General features: G+C 39.1%; 2 protein-coding genes across 2 annotated transcripts in view; both read right to left on the bottom strand.

The window, feature by feature from the left end:
* Positions 1-23,024, bottom strand: part of LOC311086663 (tripartite motif-containing protein 16-like) — a 121,505-nt gene that overhangs the window by 55,208 nt on the left and 43,273 nt on the right. The window lies entirely within an intron of this gene.
* On the bottom strand, positions 13,935-21,335 carry LOC311086799 (tripartite motif-containing protein 16-like). Its single transcript, XM_084119870.1, has 6 exons — positions 20,919-21,335; positions 16,863-16,958; positions 16,544-16,777; positions 15,916-16,075; positions 15,463-15,510; positions 13,935-15,235 (listed from the first exon to the last, which is right to left on the bottom strand). The coding sequence occupies exons 2-6, from the start codon at positions 16,935-16,937 to the stop codon at positions 14,712-14,714; spliced, it is 1,041 nt and encodes a 346-aa protein (XP_083975996.1). The 5' UTR covers positions 16,938-16,958; positions 20,919-21,335; the 3' UTR covers positions 13,935-14,711.

Here is a 23,024-nt window from a genome sequence, read left to right as displayed (position 1 = left end):
TGCTTCGCTAATATCAGGAACCATTTATACGCACGGCTAATCTGAGATTTCTTCGTCAGAGAAGGCGTACGCACGATTTATATCTGAAATTAGGATTTCTTCGCTAAAATCAGAACTTTCTTTTTGTACGATTTAAACATGCATAATAGCATTGAGAAACTTTCTGCCATTCGTAGGAAGGCATATTCAAGATATAGTTTTGCTGATTTTATCAGAAACTTGTACGTGCATGTATGAGATGTTAATAAAAACTTATGGGACAACATATGATTGATTAATGTCTGCTTGCATACAATGTTTAATACAATGCCCGCATTCTCCACCATATGTAATAATATTGGCTCATAGGGGAAATATTAATAATAATCCATAATTACCAATTATGATTAATTATTAATATTTGGGTCAGTTAATTAGATTAACTTTGAGGTAAGCCAAATTAATATTACAATCAATTAATCAGTTCCAACGAACTCTTTGATTATTCATTTATTCTAAGGAAAATGTATTGTTCATGGTCGCTGAAAAATAATTATTCCTTATGTACAGCAATTAGCATGTAGCAAGATCAAAATCGTAAAAGGGACTTTGTATGCAAACAGAGGATCAGAAACCAAATTCATAATTGTGCACAAGTTTTATTAACTAAATCACAAACATAACTAACACTAAACAAACATAAATACATTCATACATCCATACATGCATAGGTAAAGGGGTGAGTTATGTGGAACCGGAAACAGGAAATAGAACTATGGAATAAGATCTATTTCAGTATGAAAAGAAATGAAAGAACCATCAGCTTATTTCAGAGCACCTCATTAAATGTATACCTTGCATGGTCAATTCTTGAAGTGGTTGAAGATTGAATTCGTCGCTGGGTCCTTGAGTGTCAAATGTCACTGTATGAGTTGATTGTATTGTCGTTGTTCTCATGGCTGGGGTGCAGATTGTGGCCTGCACGCTCTGGTCCGGCAGGACACGAAGAGCACATGGTGAGAGTTGCGAGGGACTTCGTTTCCCCTCCCCCCCCACAGGATTCACTTGGAGCTGCAGATTGTGGTCCGAGGACAAGAGCTAAGAGGGACGGATCTTGTGGTCAGTGACTTTTAAAGCTTGACAAAGGACAGCCCTATGCAGGCTGGTTCACCCAATGAGAAGGGTAGAATTTCTGGCGGGAGTTTCTTCTGTCACCAGGATTTACAAGCCTTTGTCTTAAGCGTGCTCACTCGGACTGGCATGCTGGATTGGTGTTTAATGACACTACTAAGGAAGATTCTTAGTAATTCTAATGTGTTGCACAGCTATTGGCATATCATGTACACAATCATTTCGATCTTCAAAGTACCAATTTATCGAGACCAAACATGGTATAAGTGGGGTTACATTGACAGTTGGTCCTGTAATAACTACATAGTATCAAAGAGATCATAGTATCAACAGAATTATTAAAAGACAAAACACAACAGTAAATCATTCTCAAAATGTTCTGGAATGCCTGTTCATTTCATGTTAGTCAGTTCATCAATAAATGAATGCAGGAGAGTTTGTTCTGATATCTGTGGCAGAGTTAGTTACTTGTTAGCATTCCTGAGAGTCATAAAAACATCCTATCTGATCGCGGCCATGGCAACCAGGCCCCTTTCGCCCCGCCTGGGGGGTTGGGACCCTGCTCTCGGATGGAAGTTTTTAAAGATTTGTGTGGGCATATGGCAAATAATTGTGTCTGATTTGTCTCAGTCGCTACAAAGACAATTCTTCTTTAATATTGCAGTGCCAGGAGAAGAAGCAGGAGAACAAAGTGCAACTCTGCAATCACCGCTAACAGTAATAATAGCACTGACAGTTGCCACAGTTGCAGTAATAGGTAGTTCAGTAACATCAGCAATAGTTGCAGCAGTAGTAGGGGCAGCAGCTGGAATAAGCATTTTACAATCACTATGAAGCAGAAGCCAGAAAAAGAACAGCATATATAGCAGTAGCAGGAGGCCTAGCAGGAACAGCAACAGCAATATTGCACTTATTGTTAGGAACACAATCACTGACAGGATCAGCAGTATCTGGAGCGCTGGCAGGAGCTGCAATGGTTGCAGCAGGAAGAACACAATTACAGTCTGCAATAAATACAATAGATTGGGTGATAGATAGCTTACAATGGGTGGTAGACCTAGTAAAAAGAGTAAAAGCAGCGGAAACATTAATTGGAGGATCAGGAATATAGCAACAATATTTAAAGAAGTATCACAGGCAAGAGCAGCAGCATCAGAATCACTAGCACCAGGAGCAGGATCATCAGCATCAGGAACAGGAGGAGCAGCAGGAGTAATCAGAGAATTACTGGGAGGTGGACTTGTGGCAGGAGCAGGAACAGGACTTAAAGGATCACAACAGAATGGAAAATCACAGACACAATCAGCTGTGAAGGTAAGAGTGCAGATTGGTGTGGCATCCTGTGCAATTTATGCCTAGGAGCCCAACTAATGGACACACTAATCACTGTTATGGTGACTTCAAATGAAACAGATTAGAGTTAAACCCCTGTTAATTCTCAATAAAAACTTCTGTAGACGTCTGACAGAAATAAAGTCAGTCTGGTTAGTAATAAGTGAAGCTGGTAATGCTGTTTGTGGAGTTATTTAATCCTCCTCTGCTGAGATCTTCACAGATTTAATGTCTTCTTTTATCTTCAGTTGATTTCATCTTAGACTGTGTCTGAAGTCAGTTGTAATTCTTGTGTTTCTGCTCGTCTCTTTTTCTGTTCTCTTCTTTCCTTCAGTGATTCTGCTTGTTAACAGGTTTATTAAGGCTGAGATGACTCCATATTGAATATACACAGACTTTGTGACTCAGATAAGGCCCAGTTGTGGTTTATTTCTTTGCTCTTGGCTGACATGTGGCATCACTATGGCCTGCTTGTGGCCCAGATCTGGCAAACAGGAGTGGTCCGGCCAAGTGCCATCCTTCCACGCTGCATGTGGGCCAGATCCGCATTCCACAAGTGCCAGATGTGGGCCGGCTCTGGGCCGAAACAATGTTGCTATCTGGGTTTCCTATTGATTTAGAGAGGGTCATGCTATTCATGTGAGGTGACAAATGAGTAAGAGGTTAGTGATGTAGGCCTATGTGAATATTAGCCATACAGAATATCAGTATATATTTGTAATAATTCGTCATCACTATATCAAATGTTCTGCTTATTTCAGTAATAAGATTTGTGGTTGCCACTGTTTTTCAAAGGACTTTAATCACTAAAGACAAAGTGTTCTCTACATGTCCAATACAAGACATTAGATGCACAACATTCAAGTTCATGTTCCTACTGAGCATAATTGTCATGATTCCTGTCTTGTGTTCCCCTTGTCTTGTGTGGACTTGTTATTTCCTGTTCTGTGCCATGTTTTGTATTTCTTGTTTATTAGTCTTCCCAGGTGTTTCTAATTAGCCACACCCCCTTGTTATCTTGTTTAGCTTGTTTGTCCCTGTGTATTTATAGCCCTTGTGTTTCACTTGTTACTTTGTCAGTTGTTGTATGTGTAATGGTTGCCTCTGTGATTCCCCTGGTTTTGTTCCTTTGATCTTTGAGTTCTGTGTTCCGTGTTTCTTGTTACTTTATAAAATAACCCTGCGTTTAGATCCTCGTCTTCGCCTGTCTTCCTCAGCATACAGAACAACTGACCACTATGGATCTAGCAGGTATTATCCGGAACCCAATGAGCAAAATTTGTTCAATTTATCAGCATGATCGCAGCATTGAAAATTATGTGGAGGAGTTCCTTTTTTATAGTCACCTCATTCCTGCTGACAATGCTATGCTAAAGGACTGTTTCTGGAGTGGACTAGAACAGGACATTAGCTTAAATTTACCAGAGGAAGACCCCAGCTGGACCCTGGCACAGTACATTGACTTTGTCCTGCAGTTTTGTGGGTCCCCCTTCACTGTAGGAGAGATGGAGAAGGGTGTTATCACGTCTGCCGATCCAGGGACTGTTCATGTCACGTCTGCCAATCCAGAGACTAGTCACGTCACGTCTGCCGATCCAGAGACTGATTACGTCTCATCTGTTCCAGTGTCTCCGGACAAGATGGCCGCCGCCGAGCCAGTGTCTCCGGACAAGATGGCCGCCGCCGAGCCAGTGTCTCCGGACAAGATGGCCGCCGCCGAGCCAGTGTCTCCGGACAAGATGGCCGCCGAGCCAGTGTCTCCGGACAAGATGGCCGCCGAGCCAGTGTCTCCGGACAAGATGGCCGCCGAGCCAGTGTCTCCGGACAAGATGGCCGCCGCCGAGCCAGTGTCTCCGGACAAGATGGCCGGTAGGTCCCACGATGGGACCATGGAGGCCGCGCCGCCATGGTCTCCTGAACTGCCGGCTCCACCGTGGCCACCCGAAGGGTCTTCTCCGCCAGGGCCACTCAAGAGGTCGTCTCCGCCCTGGCCGCCTGCACTGCCTGCTCCGCCCTGGCCGCCTGCACTGCCTGCTCCGCCCTGGCCGCCTGCACTGCCTGCTCCGCCCTGGTCGCCTGCACTGCCTGCTCTGCCCTGGCCTCCCGTCTTGCCGCAGTCTGCAGGCCCTCTTCCATTCCACGGACCTGGCCCTCCATCCCTCCCCCGTTCCACCTCTGCTCCACCACCCTCCTTGAGCTTTTTTTTTTTTGTGTGTGGAGCGTCTGGAATCTGCTCCTTAAAGGGGGGGCTCTGTCATGATTCCTGTCTTGTGTTCCCCTTGTTTTATGTGGACTTATTTCCTGTTCTGTGCCATGTTTTGTAGTTCTTGTTTATTAGTCTTCCCAGGTGTTTCTAATTAGCCACACCCCCTTGTTATCTTGTTTAGCTTGTTTGTCCCTGTGTATTTATAGCCCTTGTGTTTCACTTGTTACTTTGTCAGTTGTTGTATGTGTAATGGTTGCCTCTGTGATTCCCCTGGTTTTGTTCCTTTGAGTTCTATGTTCCCTGTTTCTTGTTACTTTATAAAATAACCCTGCGTTTAGATCCTTGTCTTCGCCTGTCTTCCTCAGCATCGTTACAATAATGTACATTTACATTTGGCAGACGCTTTTATCCAAAGCGACTTACATTGCTTTTCAAGGTACACATTTCAAATTCTTATCAGTTCTTGCTTTCCCTGGGAATCGAACCCATGACCTTGGTGTTGCAAGCACCAACGCTCTACTGTTTGAGCTCTTTTGTTCTGAAAGAAGAGTCAAAATGAGTTGTTTTTTTTTTTTTATATAAATCTGTTGAAAATGTTACAAGTTCATGAGATAATTAATTTCATGACCCTATATAGCTGCTTTATGTCCAGGGAAAAGGATACAGAGGCGTCAGAGCTAGTTGTACAAACGAAAAAATGATCTTAATATAATCAGTAGAGTAAAATAAGCTGATAAGTGTTTATATAAATTAATAGATCCATTATAAAATTAGGCTATATATGCAGATCTATAAATGCAACTTGTTGAAAAAATGTAAATTACTTTGCAATTTATGTTTCTTTTAGGTAGCCTAGCTAAAACTTAATGTACATCTGTTGTTATTTGTGATTAGAGCTCATGACAACACACTTAAGAAAATATGATACACTAATGTTGAGAAGAAAGTTCTTACATGTCTTCTGAAGTGCACGGACAAGTCTGTTCATCCAATGAAACCGAATGCCCCATATTAATGGTTTCTGAGTTTGACAAAGTATGTTAAACTTCTTTGAAATTGCGTCAAATACGCAGGAATATAGCCTACACTGCAAAAATAAAGCGCTTTATTCGCATACCAGTGTATACAACTGGTGAAATATTCGTTTTTAATCGGTGGTAAACCAAAAAAAGGGGCACTAAGGGGGTGGTTGCTTGTTAACACAAATTATCCAATTATTACAAAATATACAATTAAAAGAGAAGACAGAACACACTCAAATACATTTTAGACTTTATTGTAAATGTTTTGATAGAACATCACAATTACACATTAACATAAACTATTTGCTGTTTTACATTTTGGTATTTACCTGTTCCATTTACAGCAACACTTTTTTTATTTGGTACCATGTCCTGAAAGATCTTGATAACCTAATTTTTTATAATTCACAATTATACATTGGTGATAATAACAGAAGCTATGTACCGTTTTACATTTTGGTATTTACCTTTTCCTTTTACAGCAAAACCTTTCTCTTTGGTACCATGTCCTAAAATATCTTAAAGGTCCCATTGCATGGATTATTTTATTATTTTATAATGTTTCCTGGGGTGCCCTTATAATATTAGTATGTTTTTTAGATCAAAAGTTGTTATAATTTAGAAATAAAAGGCATATTTCCTAGCCTGATGTTAGCCTCTGATTTGAACGCTCTATTTGAAGGGGCGTGTCTGCTGTGAGACTTCAGTGTAAACGCTCACTGCTGTGATTGGCTGTGAGACTTCAGTGTAAACGCCCACTGCTATGATTGACTGTAAGACTTCAGTGTAAACGCCCACTGCTGTGATTGGCTGTAAGACTTCAGTGTAAACGCTCACTGCTGTGATTGGCTGCTGTGAGACTTCAGTGTAAACGCTCACTGCTGTGATTGGCTGTGAGACTTCAGTGTAAACGCCCACTGCTGTGATTGACTGTAAGACTTCAGTGTAAACGCCCACTGCTGTGATTGGCTGTAAGACTTCAGTGTAAACGCCCACTGCTGTGATTGGCTGTAAGACTTCAGTGTAAATGCCCACTGCTGTGATTGGCTGTAAGACTTCAGTGTAAACGCCCACTGCTGTGATTGGCTGACATGCTTGCATATGAAATAGCTAGCATTACATGTGGAACTCTCTCGAATACTTTTACTATTACAGCTATTATACGTTTTTACTATTACAGCTATCGAGATTAACGAATCGTGAGAAGTTTTTTAAGTATTTAGATCTATTCCCAACACATAAAAGGTTGCAGGGATGAGCATTGAGCAGATGACAGCCTGTTGATTGCGTGAATGAAGATCTTATCATTGCAACAGTTTCTGCACTCTCACTAATGATTTCACCAATGCAAACATGAGGTAAGTCCAGTAAGAGCTTCGTTGTGCAGCGTAATAGCGCCATTGATTTCATAACGAGTTTTGGCAAGTGTCCAGATAAACTTGCGCTGTGTGATTGACAGCTTGGGCGATTGGAAAGGTATTGTTCTTTGATCGCTTTCTGTTTATATATATTAATCACAGTTTAAGTAAGATTATTTTCATCCTACTAAGAGAAATGACATGAAGTTTATCGTTTAGTCACTGGCTTGATTTACTGATGCATAAGCAGTATTGAACGACTTTGAAAGTAAGATTATCTGTCTGAACTAAACATCAGAAATTCACATAACCCACTGGTTCTTCAGAGGCTCGGATGAAGGAACTAAAAAAATACTTTTGTGTATTACATTTGTACATCCAAACACTGATCAACTGCCATGCTTCGCTCGTTTGTAAGCCATGATGTCTCTCGAGGAAAAAACAATATCGCGCTCGCATAACTCATTTTCTCATGGGCTGGCCAAGACATAGAAGAGAAAGGGGAGGTGACCTTTCCCCTTATGACGACATAAGGGGAAGATTTCTAGATTCGCCCATCTGAGCTTTCATTTTCTCAAAAATACCCAGAGCTTGGTTTACCCAGTTTACCTTGTCTACAAAGTGTGCCAACAACAGAACTTTTTGTTATTAGTATTAGATCTGATCGAGAGTACAATAATTTGATTAGACAAGCAGCTAATTCTAAGAACATGGATATGTTGAACAAGTTGTTAGCACTAGTAGAAGACCAAGAGCAAAACATTACCGACATAAATACAAAAAAAAAAAAAAAAAGACTAATTTTGCAGATTCAACCACTGTCTTGCATAGCCTACCTTTTACAGTTTTTCTCGATTGTTTACACACATTTTCTGGTACTTGAGACACAATGACCACAACATGTAACTCATTCACCAACCCCCTGAACCAATTCTGCTAAACTACAAGCACAATTCCTGTTTTACACTCAAATTACAGTTCTAAAACATACCTTTTTCAAAACACTACACACAATTCTCTGCTTTTGGCACAATTTTCATGCAGAAATTCTCTTGTTTTCACAAGGAACACACTGCCATTCAAATATGCACACTGACTCATCACATGGGCAAACACCCATCACACAGTTTTACAATTAGCAATCAGAGCTTTAACATAAAAGGGCAACAGGTGAGCTCTTCAATGGAGCAATGGATGGCAACATTGGATTTTTTTTTTTTTTTTTTACTGTAACTGTATACAGTAAATTCTTCTGTTGTTTTGTATGTAGACCACTGTATGTACAACTTTGTGTTGGTTGGGATGTACACTGTGTACATTGTTTTTGTGGGAAAAATAAAATATATTTGTTACCATGTATTTGTGTGTTCTGAGTATAAAAACAATACTCTCAAATATTTTACAACACACTTATGTATGTACTGTCAGTAGTAAGTGTAACACTGAACAAAAAAAGGCCTAAGTCATTATGATGAATGGAGAAGAAGTGTTTTCCATTCATCATAGTGTTTTACATTGAGCACATCAGTGTTCAACTGGTTCTTATAAATGTATATTCATATGGTTTGTGTGTGTCATTTGAAAACAAAATACCATTTTGAGAAGAAATAACATTGTTTTGAATGTAAAGTTTCATTTTGCAGGAGAATTGAGGGGTTTTGCCCATTGTGTGTGTTTTTTTGGATTTGTGTGTAGAGTTCTGAGAATATGAGGCATGCTATCAGAAAATGTGTGTAAACAATCGAGAAAAACTGTAATGCGTAAGAGTGATGCTGCGGAGCGAGCGGGAAAACCTGGAGCGGATTAACGGAATCAGTGGAATGCTTAGAGCGGAGCGGCACCTCAGTCGATGAGGGCAGAGGGGCAGTGGCTCTACCACCGGGCCACCCCCCTGTGCACGGCTCTGATCCTGAACACTTAGAGTGACAGGGCAGGGGCACTTCAGGGGCCAATCAGGTTTCAGATGAGGCCAATGCCCCTCTGGCCCCAACCATTGGATCCGCCAATGTTTTTAAATCATGCTGAGTGTTTGTTGCCGCTGTTATCAGTGGCGAAGGGCAACAGTGTGTTCTTGGTGCTCGTGCTCTTCACACAGACTTCACTTCAATCTGTCGCTCAACCCCGTGGCAGAGACTCTCTATTCGTTCGGGGGAAATCTCAAAACAAATTACGTGTCCATGCTTTTGACAAACAATCACTGATGAACATCTTTGGTTTTAATGGGAAAAAAAAAAATATATGATCTATATATCTATAAATATGACTATATGATCTGACACCCTAGTCAACAAAAGATCTACCACCAGACCATTAAAGGTAGTGAAGGCAATTATCAGAGAGCTAGCAATAGCAAGTATAGCTTTGAAAGCATAAGATCCCATCCTCCCTTCAGAGCGTCTCCAAAGCCACGTCTCCTTCAAAACACACGAACTCACACAGCAGAGTCTGCAAAGCGTCACGAGATGAGAGACGGTGTTAAACTACCTGATGTCTCAAAGCACATAACATCACAGTAATAATGAACATAAACACCTTAAAGAGCTCTGACCTGTACCACTTGACTGCTGCAGATTCATTTCGCCGTTGATAGTCTTGCCATTGAAACGAACCACTCTGAGTATAACGTCACAGGTTTCCATCTCTTCCAAATTACAGTAGTTATGGCGTGAACGCAGAATAATCTCGCTGTTTTGGTTCAGGAGGAACTGTAAAAGGTGGCTGATGTTTGCGCGAGCAGGTGCACGGAGGTATGAAAATACACATGTTGACAGGCAGGTAGGACATTGTACAATCGTATGAAGAGCAACAAAATCTTGTGAATTTGTTAACATTAGAAAGAAATAGCCTACCAAAATATCAAAGCACTGAGTACTGGATCAGTTTTGCAAACAATGTTTGAGTTTCTGTTATTAACAGAGGTGGAAATGCCTGTATGAATGTTATGGTAGGTCAGCCAGAATACCCTAGCAACCAATACTGTAGCAACACCCCGGCAACTGCTTAATAAGAGCCTAGCAACCACCCAGCATATCCTAGCAACTATCTTGCAACACTTTAGCAAACACCCAGAACATCCATCTATTATGAACTAACTTCAAACTATTTTCCCTCATCCATCCATCATCCATCCATCATTCATCCATCATCCATCCATCATTCATCCATCATCCATCCATCATTCATCCATCATCCATCCATCCATCCATCCATCCATCCACCACATTTCAAAAGTTAAAACTTACAGATAATCAGATATACAGTAGTATATATTATAATGTGTCTTAAACAATAGTCAGTCAGCAAGTGTGTGAGAGATGTGCCGTGTTTGTGTTTCAATCATCATCTCATCACGTTTTTCTACAGTCTTGTAATTCAAGTGTGCAAAACCAAACTTTGCCCTCAGACATCACACACAAGCCCTCAAAATCACACACACTACAACATAGTCTAACACACTGGTGCAATAAATTCAAAACAACATTTCCAAAACTGGTAAGTTATGTTGCTTGTGGTTCCCCCCTCACAAACCTTTTCACATGATGAACACAAAAGACACAACCAATGGATACATTGGCACATTTTTATTCATTCATGTACTACACAGTACAACACACACACAACAAAACAAACATTTTTTTCCTGTTTTACTTTTTTTTTATTGTCTGCTCTAAAAAAATGTGTATATTTACTTACAGTAAGATGTGTGTGACCATCATATGACAGTAAAAGAGCACACACAAACCTTATTCTGATATGGAATTGTATTGGAATGGTAAAGAGTGTTGGGACGTGACAGGAGGGTCTCCACTCAAGGAGACAATATGATGAACACGTCTAAGAATGTTCCACATATGGCTGAAATACCATAATTTGCCTAGAAAGATAACATTCTGGGAGTCGAGACTATAAAGGAGAAAGGATGCCCTACCTTCACTGTCATACTCTGCAGCCACTCTGTGTGACTGTACGACTGCTGGCCTTTTCTTACAAGAAAATAAACCTCATCAAAGACTATTGGAAATGTTTGTCTCTTATTCAGTGATAGAATTTTGTTTGCCACCACACCTCCCTGAAGGTTCTCGAGGCGACGGTAAAGCGACTCAAATTTGGCCTTACTCGTAGCCCAGCCTCCCTCATAGTCATACCATTGACAAAGACATGGGCAACTAGAGTGGCTTGAATTTCATCTGAGACCTTCTTGCCCTTTGTCTTCTTGCCCTTCCTCCTCCTCCTCCTTATCCCTCCTCGATCTCTTCCTTCATGTCTTTCTGGATCCATTGTTCCAAAACTCAATAAACTGATTTGGGCCCTTTTATCTATCTATTGAAGGATCTGATTGATGTGTGTTCAGTTTTGACTCTTAGTGTTTCCACTTGGGTAATTGTGTGCTAACTGAGCTGAAGCTGTGCTGACTTGAGTGAACAATATTGAGTGCTAGTGCTTTCTAAATGACAACATGGTCTAAGCAATGAGAAATGAAGGGATTTGTGTGTAGAGTTTTGCAGTGACAGTTCAGCGAATCTGACTCATGTGTCAAAACAGGGGAATAGTGTTTATAGTTTAGGGAAATGGGTGTGCTTTTTTATAAATGGCATTATGGTTTTGAAATTTTAGTTCAAAAGCCTGGTTATAGTGTTTAAGCAAACGAGAAAAACTGTGATCCGGCTCTCCACACACCCATTTAGAATCTTTCTGGAATCTGCTGGAATCTTTTCTTTTTATCCAGAACTTCAGAGCTCACTATATATTTTTATATATATATATTTCAACACAGATGCGCTGCACTATTACACTACGTGAACTAACTCGAGGCCAAGAGAGAAGGAAATGAATAGTGGAATAAAGTCGTTTTTTTTGTTGTTTTTTTTGCACACAAAAAGTATTCTCGTCGCTTGATAAACTTAAGATTGAGCCACTGTAGTCACTTGGACTATATTAACGATGTCTTTAATAACTTTTCTGGGCCAGCAAGTTTCAATCCCTTAGAAGCCTATGGAGGAGTGATCCAGCTCTCAGATTTAATCAAAAATATCTTAATATGTGTTCCGAAGATGAACGAAGGTCTTACGGGGTTGGAACAACATGAGGGTGAGTAATTACTGACAGAATTTTCATTTTTGGGTGAACTAACCCTTTAACTAGGGAGAAAATAGTTGCTTGATGCGTAAGTTTACATTTTAATTACTGTTATACAGTGATGAGTGTAATTAATTACCAAGTAATCTAAATACTGTAATTTAATTAAAGGGATTACTCTTAATTCTTCTGTAATTTAAAGTAAAATCTTATGAAATTGCATTAAATACTGCATACTACATTTTTAAAAGGTATATTTTAATGTAACCTTCTCCCTCTACACACTTTGGTCAATTCAATAATAATTCATGCAATTGTATATTGTTTATTTGAAAGCATTAAAAGTGCAGTTTCTTGTCTCTCCTTGTATTGTTCAAGTGGTTGAGGTCGATATGGGATTTAGTAATAAGTAGACCAATACTTTCTAAAGATAGTCATTATTACATTAATCTAATTACACTGTTGAAGATGTCATTTGTAGTTAGTAATTAATAACTATTTTAGAGTAACTTACCCATCTGTTATAATATCAGAGGTGAAACTGGAAGAACAGTATGTTATTCAACCTAATTTTAATTTTCATGTAGGTGCAATCCTGCAGGTATTACAAGAACATGGCAGCAGCTGAAAATGAAATATAAAAACATAATTCAATCAAGTAAGGCTTGAGCATATCATGGGTGTAGGCTACCTGACTTTACAAACATTTGACATAAGCATAGCAGTCACTCCCGAAGGTCCAAGGGCCTTCATAAAATGTAAGAGATTTAGATATATGTTATTTTTTTATATAGGCTATTTTTGATATTTCCATTTATTTTACTTTGGGTTGGGTTTTTTGTTTGTCCCAACAGATTCTGATGATAATATCTGTCTTTTGGAGCCTCCTGTCCCAACAGAACCCCAGGCATTAAGTCGCCTACTCAATACAATTATGACAAATAGTGTTATAAAGTGTACTCAGCCAAATGCTCATCTTCACAGGACGATGGGGATAAAGATTTTCTGCTGCCACAGAGAGGCCTACAGAGGTAATGTTAATATTATGTGTCTACACATCAAACAGTCTGTGTACACATTCTGATTATTTCACATTTTTATGTGGAGTAGCCTATAGAATCTAAGTTTAAATCTAAGTATAAATGGGTATTCTTATCTCTTCCCCCCCCCCCCCCAAGTTACCTCTATTTCAGAAACAGGCTTGACTTACTCTTTCTCAGGTTTGACATACCTCCCATTCTGAAACAGAAAACCGAGAGTTTCCCTCATTTCAGGGTTAACATACTCAGAGTTTTCACTTAACCTCCTTTCTGAAACAGGCCCCGGGTGAGATCTGGATTCCGTTTGCTGCTGTCGGGGAAGAAGATGGTGAGCTGATGGATCATGTAAGAGCCAGTGTGTTCGTATGTGCTCGCGGAGGATGAAGAGCTGCTGACCGTGGGGGTTGCTGACTGAGGAATTCAGGTGATCTTGTTTTATTTTATTTGCTCAATAGAGTGAAGAGGCCATTTGTTGTTTCTAGGTCACAGCGAACTCTAGCAACGGTACAGGCCTGCAACGATGGGTTGGGTGGTGACTTTTACATTGTGTGTGTGTGCGCGCATGTACGAGTGATCACTCAAAAGGTACTTTTGTTTCACGTTTCATTTTTTGAAAAAGACAAAAATTGAGTGTTAAGAAGTGTTATTGCTGATTTATGTGAGGTAACTGAAAAGGTTATTCTGTTATTTGAACTTTTACTATACAGTGATTTAATTCACTTAAAGTGAAAGTAAATTGAGTGTTTAGTTACTTTCTGAAAGGTAAAACAAGAAAAAAGAGACAAGTGTTGATTTACATTTGAAGTTTATTGATCATTTAATATTCAATACAAGTGTTTTCATTTATTTAATATTTACTTTATTGTGGTTGTAAATAAATATTATTGTTTTGGATATATTGTGTTGCTTGAAGTCAATTAGTAGAGACATATTCCTTGACTAGAAAGGGAAAGAAAAGCAGTATTGCATAGTTGCAAGTAAAGAGAGACAAATTTTAAGAATCCGGAGCGTCGCTTGGGTTACACTCAGAGCATAGGGGGCGCTGCATTTACATATAGTCATTAACATGCAAAAAAATAAAAGTTGAAATTATTATTTAATTTCATTGTAAATATTCTGCTAATATTTTATATTTCAATATAATCCCTGCAGAAATGCACAGTTTGCCATAATTCTGATTTGAATGAGCTTTGATCAGTTTTGAAAGCAGTGGAAAAATCTTCTCCAAATATATAGTGTTTTGCAGAAGGTGAAATATGAATGACAAAAGTGTTCATAGATTTTGGGAAATGTGGTCATTGAATGCATTTTGTGTGAAAGCAATGAAAAAATATTCATAGTTTGGCATAGACTTCTGTTTCACTGAATGTGTGAAGAGTTTTGAAGATGCTTGTTAACAATTGAAAAAAAATAATGCACACATTTATTCTGATGTGTTATTTTCAGTAGCAGAAGTTCAGCTATATTAATGAAAATTATAATAAGAGTCTCTGTAACATCTCACTGTTACTGATTTATCAGCTCAAAGTATTATGGGAAAAATCTCTCTACAGTCTATTCTGAAACATCAACAAAGTTTCACTGATGAGTTATAACAAATATTAAACCCAGGATAGAGCGGCTGAGTGAATGTGGTCTGGACTGTGTGGATGAGGCTCATTGTGTCAGAGACGCTGTAGAAGGACAGAGTTCCTGCACTGTGATCCACATACACTCCTATTCTTCTGCTGATGGACTTTACAGGGAGATCAGTCTGTTTGTTATTGTGTATGAATGTGTAACTGGAGGAAGAGCAGAACAAACTCCAGGACTGATCATTAAATCCAAACACACACTCATCACCCGATCCCTTCCTGCTGATGCTCTTATATGACACTGATATAAACACACCACTATTCTCACTGCACTCAATCTCCCAGTAACAGCGTCCACACACACTCTCTCTACACAACACCTGCAAATTGTTATCAAATCTGTCTGGATGATCAGGATACAACTGTTGTGTGTTAGTGTGAGTAATCACTCTGTTCCTCTCAGACAGACTGAGGTATTCATTCACTGTGTTCAGATCCAGAGTCAGCTGATGGGAATCTGACGGAGAGAAAACACATCAGAATCAGGAATTATGAATCTGTCTGATCTTTTAATGTATCTGAACAATGTATCATCAGTGTCTCAGTGCAGCTGATCAGATATCCTGTGCAAATCATCATTTACATGATCAATTATAAAACTCATCTATCATGTTTATTTCTCCTTCTACAGGAAGAACATGAACACATTCAGTGAGTTTTTCTGCTCGTTTCTCAGTGACTTACATTGTAGGAAGTCGTTCCTGGTCTTGGGATTCATGTTGGTGAATGTGACTGTGGAAATAAACAGACATGAACAGTGTGAAGAGAAATGACAAGATAAAATACATCCATTTCTAAGACGTTTCTAATCTGATATTAGATGATGCAGGACTCATTTCTGAGAACAGAAGAATCTCCAGATGCCTCCTATATAAAACACACGTATCGGATTCAATCCTAAATTTCAATGGATTTCAATTTAAATTCAAAGTATGTATTACTTGTAAACCATCAAGGGATGTTTGTGGCTGTTCTGTAGAGTTGATGCCCTTGAATTAAAGATGAACTGTGATTTATAAAGTGGGATTTTATTTGTGCGTATGTTTTATAAATCATAGGAACATTTCAGAAACTGTTGTACGTTCATATTTCGGATCATTCTTCACACGTCTGTATAAACGAGGCGCAGGACTTTACCTCTATCTGAGATCTTCTTGAGCTCCTCTTTGCAGAAATCCTCCAGTTTGTCTCTCAGCTGACGGACAGATTCTCTCACGCCATCAAAAGAGGAGAGAGAACTGAAGGAAACGTCGGGTTCGTCTGTAGATTCAGGAGGTGCTGAGAGAGACTGGAAACTCTACAGAAAACAGAAATCAAAACTCATCATCTCCACACTTCAGCCAATAACCTGCACTATATCAGATCTGAGCGGCTCTTGTTGACTTCACTTCTCTTCAGTGACTCGCTTCAATCCAGCACTTTCACACAATCAGCACATTCTTCTCATATTCATCATTTAATGCTTCAAACTCTAGTATTTCACACTTACACTCCTTGTGAAAAAGAAAGTACTTGTAACAGAAATAATATACTTTAAAAATATATAAGTGCAGATTGGCTGTAATGTTTTCAGAAACTTGATTGCATGTTATTTGCAGTTAAATGAATGTGGTTTAGTTTAATGTTTTTATTAAATGCAAATAGCTGAGCTTTAGAGTGTTTTTTTGCCCTGCTTAAGTTAGTCTCATTCTGCTCTCATGAAATGTTTCTCTGTGAGTCTCTTGCTCAAGTCCACTATGATCCAGTTCTTCTAGATCTCTGTTACCTGCAGGAACTGGATGTGATGGTGTGTGTGTGAAAGCTGCTCCAGCTCAGCGTCTCTCCTCCTCAGATCATTGATCTCCTGCTCCAGTCGCTCCAGTCGTCCTTCAGCTCGACTCACTGCAGTCTTTTCCTGATCTCTGATCCGCTGTGTCGCCTCAGAGCGGCTTCTCTCAATGGAGCGGATGATCTCAGTGAAGATCTTCTCACTGTCCTCCACTGCTGTGTGTGCAGAGCGCTGTTACACACACATCACAATCACACAGTGAGTTCAGTGAGTCCAAACTGAGACGTCTCACACTTCTCTTCTTCTCCAGACTCACCTTATGAGACTCCACAGCCTCTCTCAGCTGATGAAGATCTTTCTGTCTCTGCTGGATTCTCTGACGGATCTTCATCTGCGTCTCCTTCAGCTGTTTCTGGAGGACAAACCAATGACAGGGAATGACACATAAAACTACTGTCACACAATAAGGGTTAAAGATCTAGCATGGCAAGTTTATACTGAAGGTTCAAACCACAGATCAGTGAAGTTTGATGTTATTGACGTCATCATCTTTGATTTGGGCTCTGCGTACATGAGTTGATCAATGATTTGATTTGATTTGTGAATCAAAATTGGTCCTTAAAAAAAAAAACTTTTAAAAGTAGCATTCCTTTAAAAAAGTATATGTGAATAATATACTTTAAAAGAATATACTTAAGTGTGAACTGAATGTAATGTTTACAGACACGTAGTTGCATGTTAATTGCCATTAAATGAAAATGTATTATAGTTTAAATTTATATTTAAAGCAATTAGCTGAACTTAACAGTGATTTCTTAGTACTTCTTCAAATGTTATTTCATAATTCTATTCTTTTTAAAATACAGTTAAAGTGTACTGTCATCTGTACAGACAAGCATTTATGATAAACTAAAATATACTGTAATAATGAAGTTGTACATTAAAAATAAATTAACATTAAATATATTTAACACACTACAGTTGTAATTATAATCAAGTACTTTACATGTGCTTTAGTATGTCAACACATCAAAATAAGTGCAGTTCTTTAAAGCACGGAGCAAAAGAGTCACATTGAAATATTAAAAATTATTTAAAGGTGCTTTGTTTTAACCTTTAATTTGACATTAGTGTATTTATTAAGTGAAACAGTCATGAACATTTACTCTCTTTAAATGTACACTATGTAATTTTTTTCGCCGCTAGGGGTCGCTAACCTCTTACAATAACAAAGGCGTAGTTTGATGACGTAACATTTGCTAAGAACTATGGATCTTGTCGTCAACGTCAAGCCGGCCTAGGGTTGCCAACCGTTCCGTATAATACGGAATCGTTCCGTATTTGACACATAAAAGTCTTGTTCTATATTGAACTGATACGGAACGCACTTTGTTCCGTAATTTTTGAGAATACATTCAGTGCAAATCCATGACAGACACATTATAGCTTCTAATATAGTCTATGTCAGACAGACTATATGAACGAAGACATTTGTATGCTAGGAAAAAAAAAAAACCTACGGTGCGGTAACAGATAGGCTACTAATTTCTCCCCGTTTGTCTATGATCAGCGTAGCGTTTTTAACATCTTGGAACATCATCAGAGAATCCCCTTTTAATTGGTCGTTTCAGTCATTGTGAGTCACGTATCGTAGCAACGATGACGACAAGTGACAACAGCGGGAAATGTAAAAATGATAGCCTTTATATTTCACATCTATGTGGTTCAGTCTTGTATATTGATTAGGCCTACTTTGCTTTTCTATAAATATATAGGCCTAATAAGTTGTATTATAATATGCTATAATGTATGAAATATATTTATATAAATGTATCAATTAGTTTCCACAATATTCACCAGAAGTCATCATTTCAGGGGTTATTTTTCAAAATTTTCTTCCGTGGGGGCCAGGCACGGCGTTAGTTTTCGGCGCACCCAAAACTAAAAAAATAAATAAATAAAAAAAAAAAAAAATAAATCTTAATATATTCTAATTTTGTCAAGAATTATAAAATATCGTCAATAAGCTCATAATTTGTACTAAAATAGTCTAAATGTTTAGTTTTTAAAAAGCTGGCTGTCTATTTTGATGTTTCTGCGCAAGTTCAGCAGACGGTGGTTCGGGTTCGATCAGAGCTCGTGAGTGGAGAGCGCATTTCTGAATATTCCGCTCCGCTCACTCATTCCGCAGGGTCGCTCGCTCAACCCAGAATGGCCTGCTGGATCGAAAATATGTGGAGGGCTGCCTCCGACTAATTTTTTTTTTTTCTAGTGGACTAGTAGTTGTTCATTTAAGCCATTTGTGGACAAATCGCCCCTTTATATTAATTTAATTACTTAAATAGGCTGGTACAGGATAATAAGCGTTATGACCGCACGCATAAAGCTTGCCACAAAGAACCGGTTAAAGTAATGATTATGAATGTGTCTAAATTAGCAAGGAGACATTTATTTGTTTAGTAATAAACTGGTGTTTTCTGTGTCGCTGCAGAGAGAAATGCACATTTCATATGGATAATCAGAGAGTAGCCTATTTATTTTGGTTTGAATATTTTCGTTTAAAAGTAGACATTTCAAGCTTTCTGTAATAGATAGCCTATATTTCTCAAATCTGTGAGGCACAAGCTGAGTTTCGGCACCCTCCAGTTCACGTGCAATGCAAGTTGTGCTGCTTGGCGCCTTATTACATTGCCTGCTATATATTTGCTTCTTATTTAATAAATACAGGCAATTTGTTGATAAAACATTGATCAAAATTAAGATACAATTTATACAAAACGAAAATCTGTTAAAAAGAGTTTTCTACAAAACAAAACTTAATGAAGTCGTCAAAATCATGTTTTACCAAAAACAGCGCCGTTGCTAGGAGGGCGCCAGCGCCTCTGCCTTTCAGCGCCTCTGCCTCACGAGTGGATGATAGCCCTGAAGACGCCTAGCAATGGTATACCTTTAGTGGTAGTATACCTTCAGTTAAGTTATACCTACCTTAAGAGTCTTCGTAGTGCGCTTAAGAGACAACGTTATCGGAAACGCAGCCCAGGTATGATGCGTAATGGAGATTCCAAAGCGCTCTTCTTTGGTCAGAACCATGGAGAGCGATCGTGGATATAGGTCTGTCCTATGCACCGAAACTTTTAACAATGCAACAAAAATTTTAAAGAGCATCAAGCTATTAAAATCTATATTATGTATACGCACAGATAATATAACAGTAGGCTTTATTAGTCAATATTTTTTTATTAGGTTAAACAGTGATTGGATAACGTTTTTAATTTAACGTTTTTAATTTAAGGCCCACCCACTATTGGTCTGGCCCATCCAAAACTGGAATCCTGGCGCCGTGCCAGGTGGTGGTGGTGGTGGTGGTTCACCCAACCCAAACCCCGCTCACTGTTCCGTATTTCTATTTCAGAAAGTTGGCAACCCTACGCCGGCCGATCTAATAATGTTTATGGATGACTGAATACGTCGATGCTTTTATCATGACTGTGATATGAAGCAGTTCGGGATTGCTAAGAGACAGCTATCAGCTCCACACGCGACGTGACTCCCGCGGATATATGTAACCCTTTTCTCAACTAATTTAATTTGAAATTTCCCTAATCAAGAAAACCCTGGATTCCCGGCAGTTGAATGTTGAATTGGCCGGAGTTTTTTTCTCTTCTCAAACTAATAATAATGCACAGTGCCTCCACCAGGGAATAATAAAGCAAAAATAAATTTACTTATAATTCACTTCCCCAGAATTTTAAATTCTTGTTAGTTTTTCCCCCAATTAATTGAAATAATAAATCAATACAGCAATTCCAAATAAGGGAAAAAGAATAACAATGATTTATTATTTAAACACTAATATGAAACACTTTTTGTTGGAAAAAAATAAATAAAATTAAAATAAAATAACAACTGGTGTTTCAAAGCGTAAAATAAGAAATGAAAAAAAAAAATTGGTTTGTTCAGTTGTATAAAAGTTTTGCACTCCTTACACCATTAGGTACTCAATAGCCTCAATCTCTCTGAGTATTCTAAATTATCACCCTCAAAAAAACAATACACTCTCCCTTCTTATTTTAAGTGAAAAATAAAATACACCAAATAATTATTGAAAACTCACAATTACTCCTTTGAATCGATTTACACACTTCACAGAATTAACAAAATTAACTCCGTAACAACACAGTAGATTTAGTTTGGTCACAGTCTCTTATGGAAAAAAAACACTATTTTGGCTAGCCGTTGGGGCCCAATCGTTGGTGCACTTTCAAGGGAAATGAATTAGAGTAAAACTCAGTACATCCAGAGAATTTGTCGAAACGATTTCACTTACATTCCATCCAGGGAAATGACGAAGCAATGAAAAGTGATCACTTACAGCACGAGCCGCGAATATAACACTCACGCAGTCACGCAGCCTCGGAGCGGGGTGAAAGTCCAGTCCAACCGCAACGACAAAGCAGCTCGCGATGAATCTCGTCCCCCAGACACTATTATGAGTCGTCTGGAAGTGCTTCTTGTGACACCGATGATTCAGTTACCGTCCTTGATGCGAATTTCTCCGTCTCAATATCTCACAGTTAATGCACCAAGCAGATGACGCAACCCAACGGCAGAATGGGTTGAAATTATACTACAGTAAAATAAAAAATAACACTTGAAACAAACAAAATCGAGTAGATGAAAGTCCTATCTGTCACTTTGGGCCTGTACTATCAGTAATGAAGTCTCCAAGAATGACGCTCACTTTCAGTAACACGAGGACATGTGCTGCCGTTTCTTCGCCATGTGCAGTCTCTTCGCCATGTCGTCTCTATAACGTAACTTAATGCAACGTGCGTCCGTAAACTTTAAACAAACAATCTCAATGCTGATTGGTCAACATTAATACACTTCAGTTCAACAGAACACCTCATTTGAGTAAAGGAAACAGTACAAATGATAAAGAAACAAAGAATGTTGGTACATTTTGTTACATCACATTATCAAATAAACAAAAAACAAAATATCAAAAGTATATATTTTAATACTCTGAAATTTTCAAAATAAGGCGTATTTTTAAGGCATATTTTAAGGGGTCCCTACACTCTCCCCCCACCAAAAGTCCAGTATGCCCCCATGCTGGTCATAGACCATCTTAAGGGTGACCATGTTTTTAGACAGGGCTAAGACTAATTGGTACAAGTGTGGGCATATTTTTACACACATTGCATAATGCATCTGCATTGCACCACCAAGCATGTGAACTTTTATAGCCACTAGAAAAATACGACGCACTGATAGCTGATACATTAACACTACATCGCTTGGATGCAAAAGTCTCAATATGTGGCTCTCCTAATGTATCATATGTAAATCGGGTATTAAGCTTCCTCTCCCTACAGGATCTTCGTACTACAGGAGGTACCACATCTGACTGAACTTCAGTACCTTCACCACTAGTAGCTGGAGTCTGCATAGCATTGTCATGACCTACAGCCATTAGATCGTCAGTCACATCAACCCTTTCAACATCAGGCTCATGCTGAACAGCAGAAGTTTCACTTTGACATGGAGCTATAAGTGCTTCGGAACTACTATGAGAATCACAAGACTCTGAGCATTCTACATCTCGTACAGGGGTTTCAATCTGGATCTCTGCCATTGGAGAAATATCTGTCATATCCTCAACATAAAACCCAAACTCAGACTCTGAATCAGAAGAATGGCGTTCTTTTGGAACGGAATCAACTACAAAAGGAGAGTTTGCTAACTCAGCAGTTTTCCGCTTCTCCTTTGCTCTCCTACGCCTCAAAGCTCTAGGTGGTGGAGTAGGCATGATGTCTGCCTGTGTACGTAGCCTGACTGCCTGTCCCAAAGGCAGGATATGATTTCGATGCAGGACTTTGACTGGCCCCTTACCATCAACAGGCTTCAAACGATACACAGGAATGCCAGAGAATTGACCCTCCACTACATAAGGATTAGCACTCCACCTGTCTGCAAGCTTTTGTTTTCCCTTTAGGCCAAGGTTTCGAATCAGAACTCTGTCTCCAGCATTCAGACTATGGTAACGGACTTTCTGATCATACCGCTCTTTGTTACTCTGATTCATCTTTTGAGCAGTAGCTTGAGCTAACTGATGAGCTGCCTGTAATTCCTGCTTCATTTTGGCCACATACTTCAAATATGACACAGGCGAGGTGTTGTCAGGGGAAACTCCAAAGCATACATCAACGGGTAATCGGGCCTCCATGCCGAACATAAGAAAATATGGTGAGAAACCAGTGGCCTCGTTGACAGTACAATTGTATGCATGGACAAGATGAGCTATATGCTGACTCCACTGGCACTTCTGACTAGGCTCAAGGGTACCCAGCATGTCCAACAAGGTCCGGTTGAACCTCTCCGGCTGAGGGTCACCTTGTGGATGATAAGGTGAAGTTCTTGACTTCTTCACACTCAGCATTGTAAACATGTCAGACACCAACCGGCTCTCAAAATC

Source organism: Abramis brama (genome assembly GCF_963993115.1).
Source record: "Abramis brama genome assembly, chromosome: 1".
Taxonomy (NCBI): domain Eukaryota; kingdom Metazoa; phylum Chordata; class Actinopteri; order Cypriniformes; family Leuciscidae; genus Abramis; species Abramis brama.
This window is presented reverse-complemented; position numbering and strand designations above follow the sequence as displayed.

Bases quoted from the DNA above. Each gene is read 5' to 3' on its own strand.
- LOC311086799 (XM_084119870.1), bottom strand. From the start codon at position 16,937: ATGAAGATCCGTCAGAGAATCCAGCAGAGACAGAAAGATCTTCATCAG. The intron at 16,076-16,543 runs GTAACAGAGATC...TGTTTTCTGTAG, and splicing joins ATCACATCCAGTTCCTGCAG to AGTTTCCAGTCTCTCTCAGC. The intron at 15,236-15,462 runs GTAAGTCACTGA...TCTCTCCGTCAG, and splicing joins CAGGAACGACTTCCTACAAT to ATTCCCATCAGCTGACTCTG.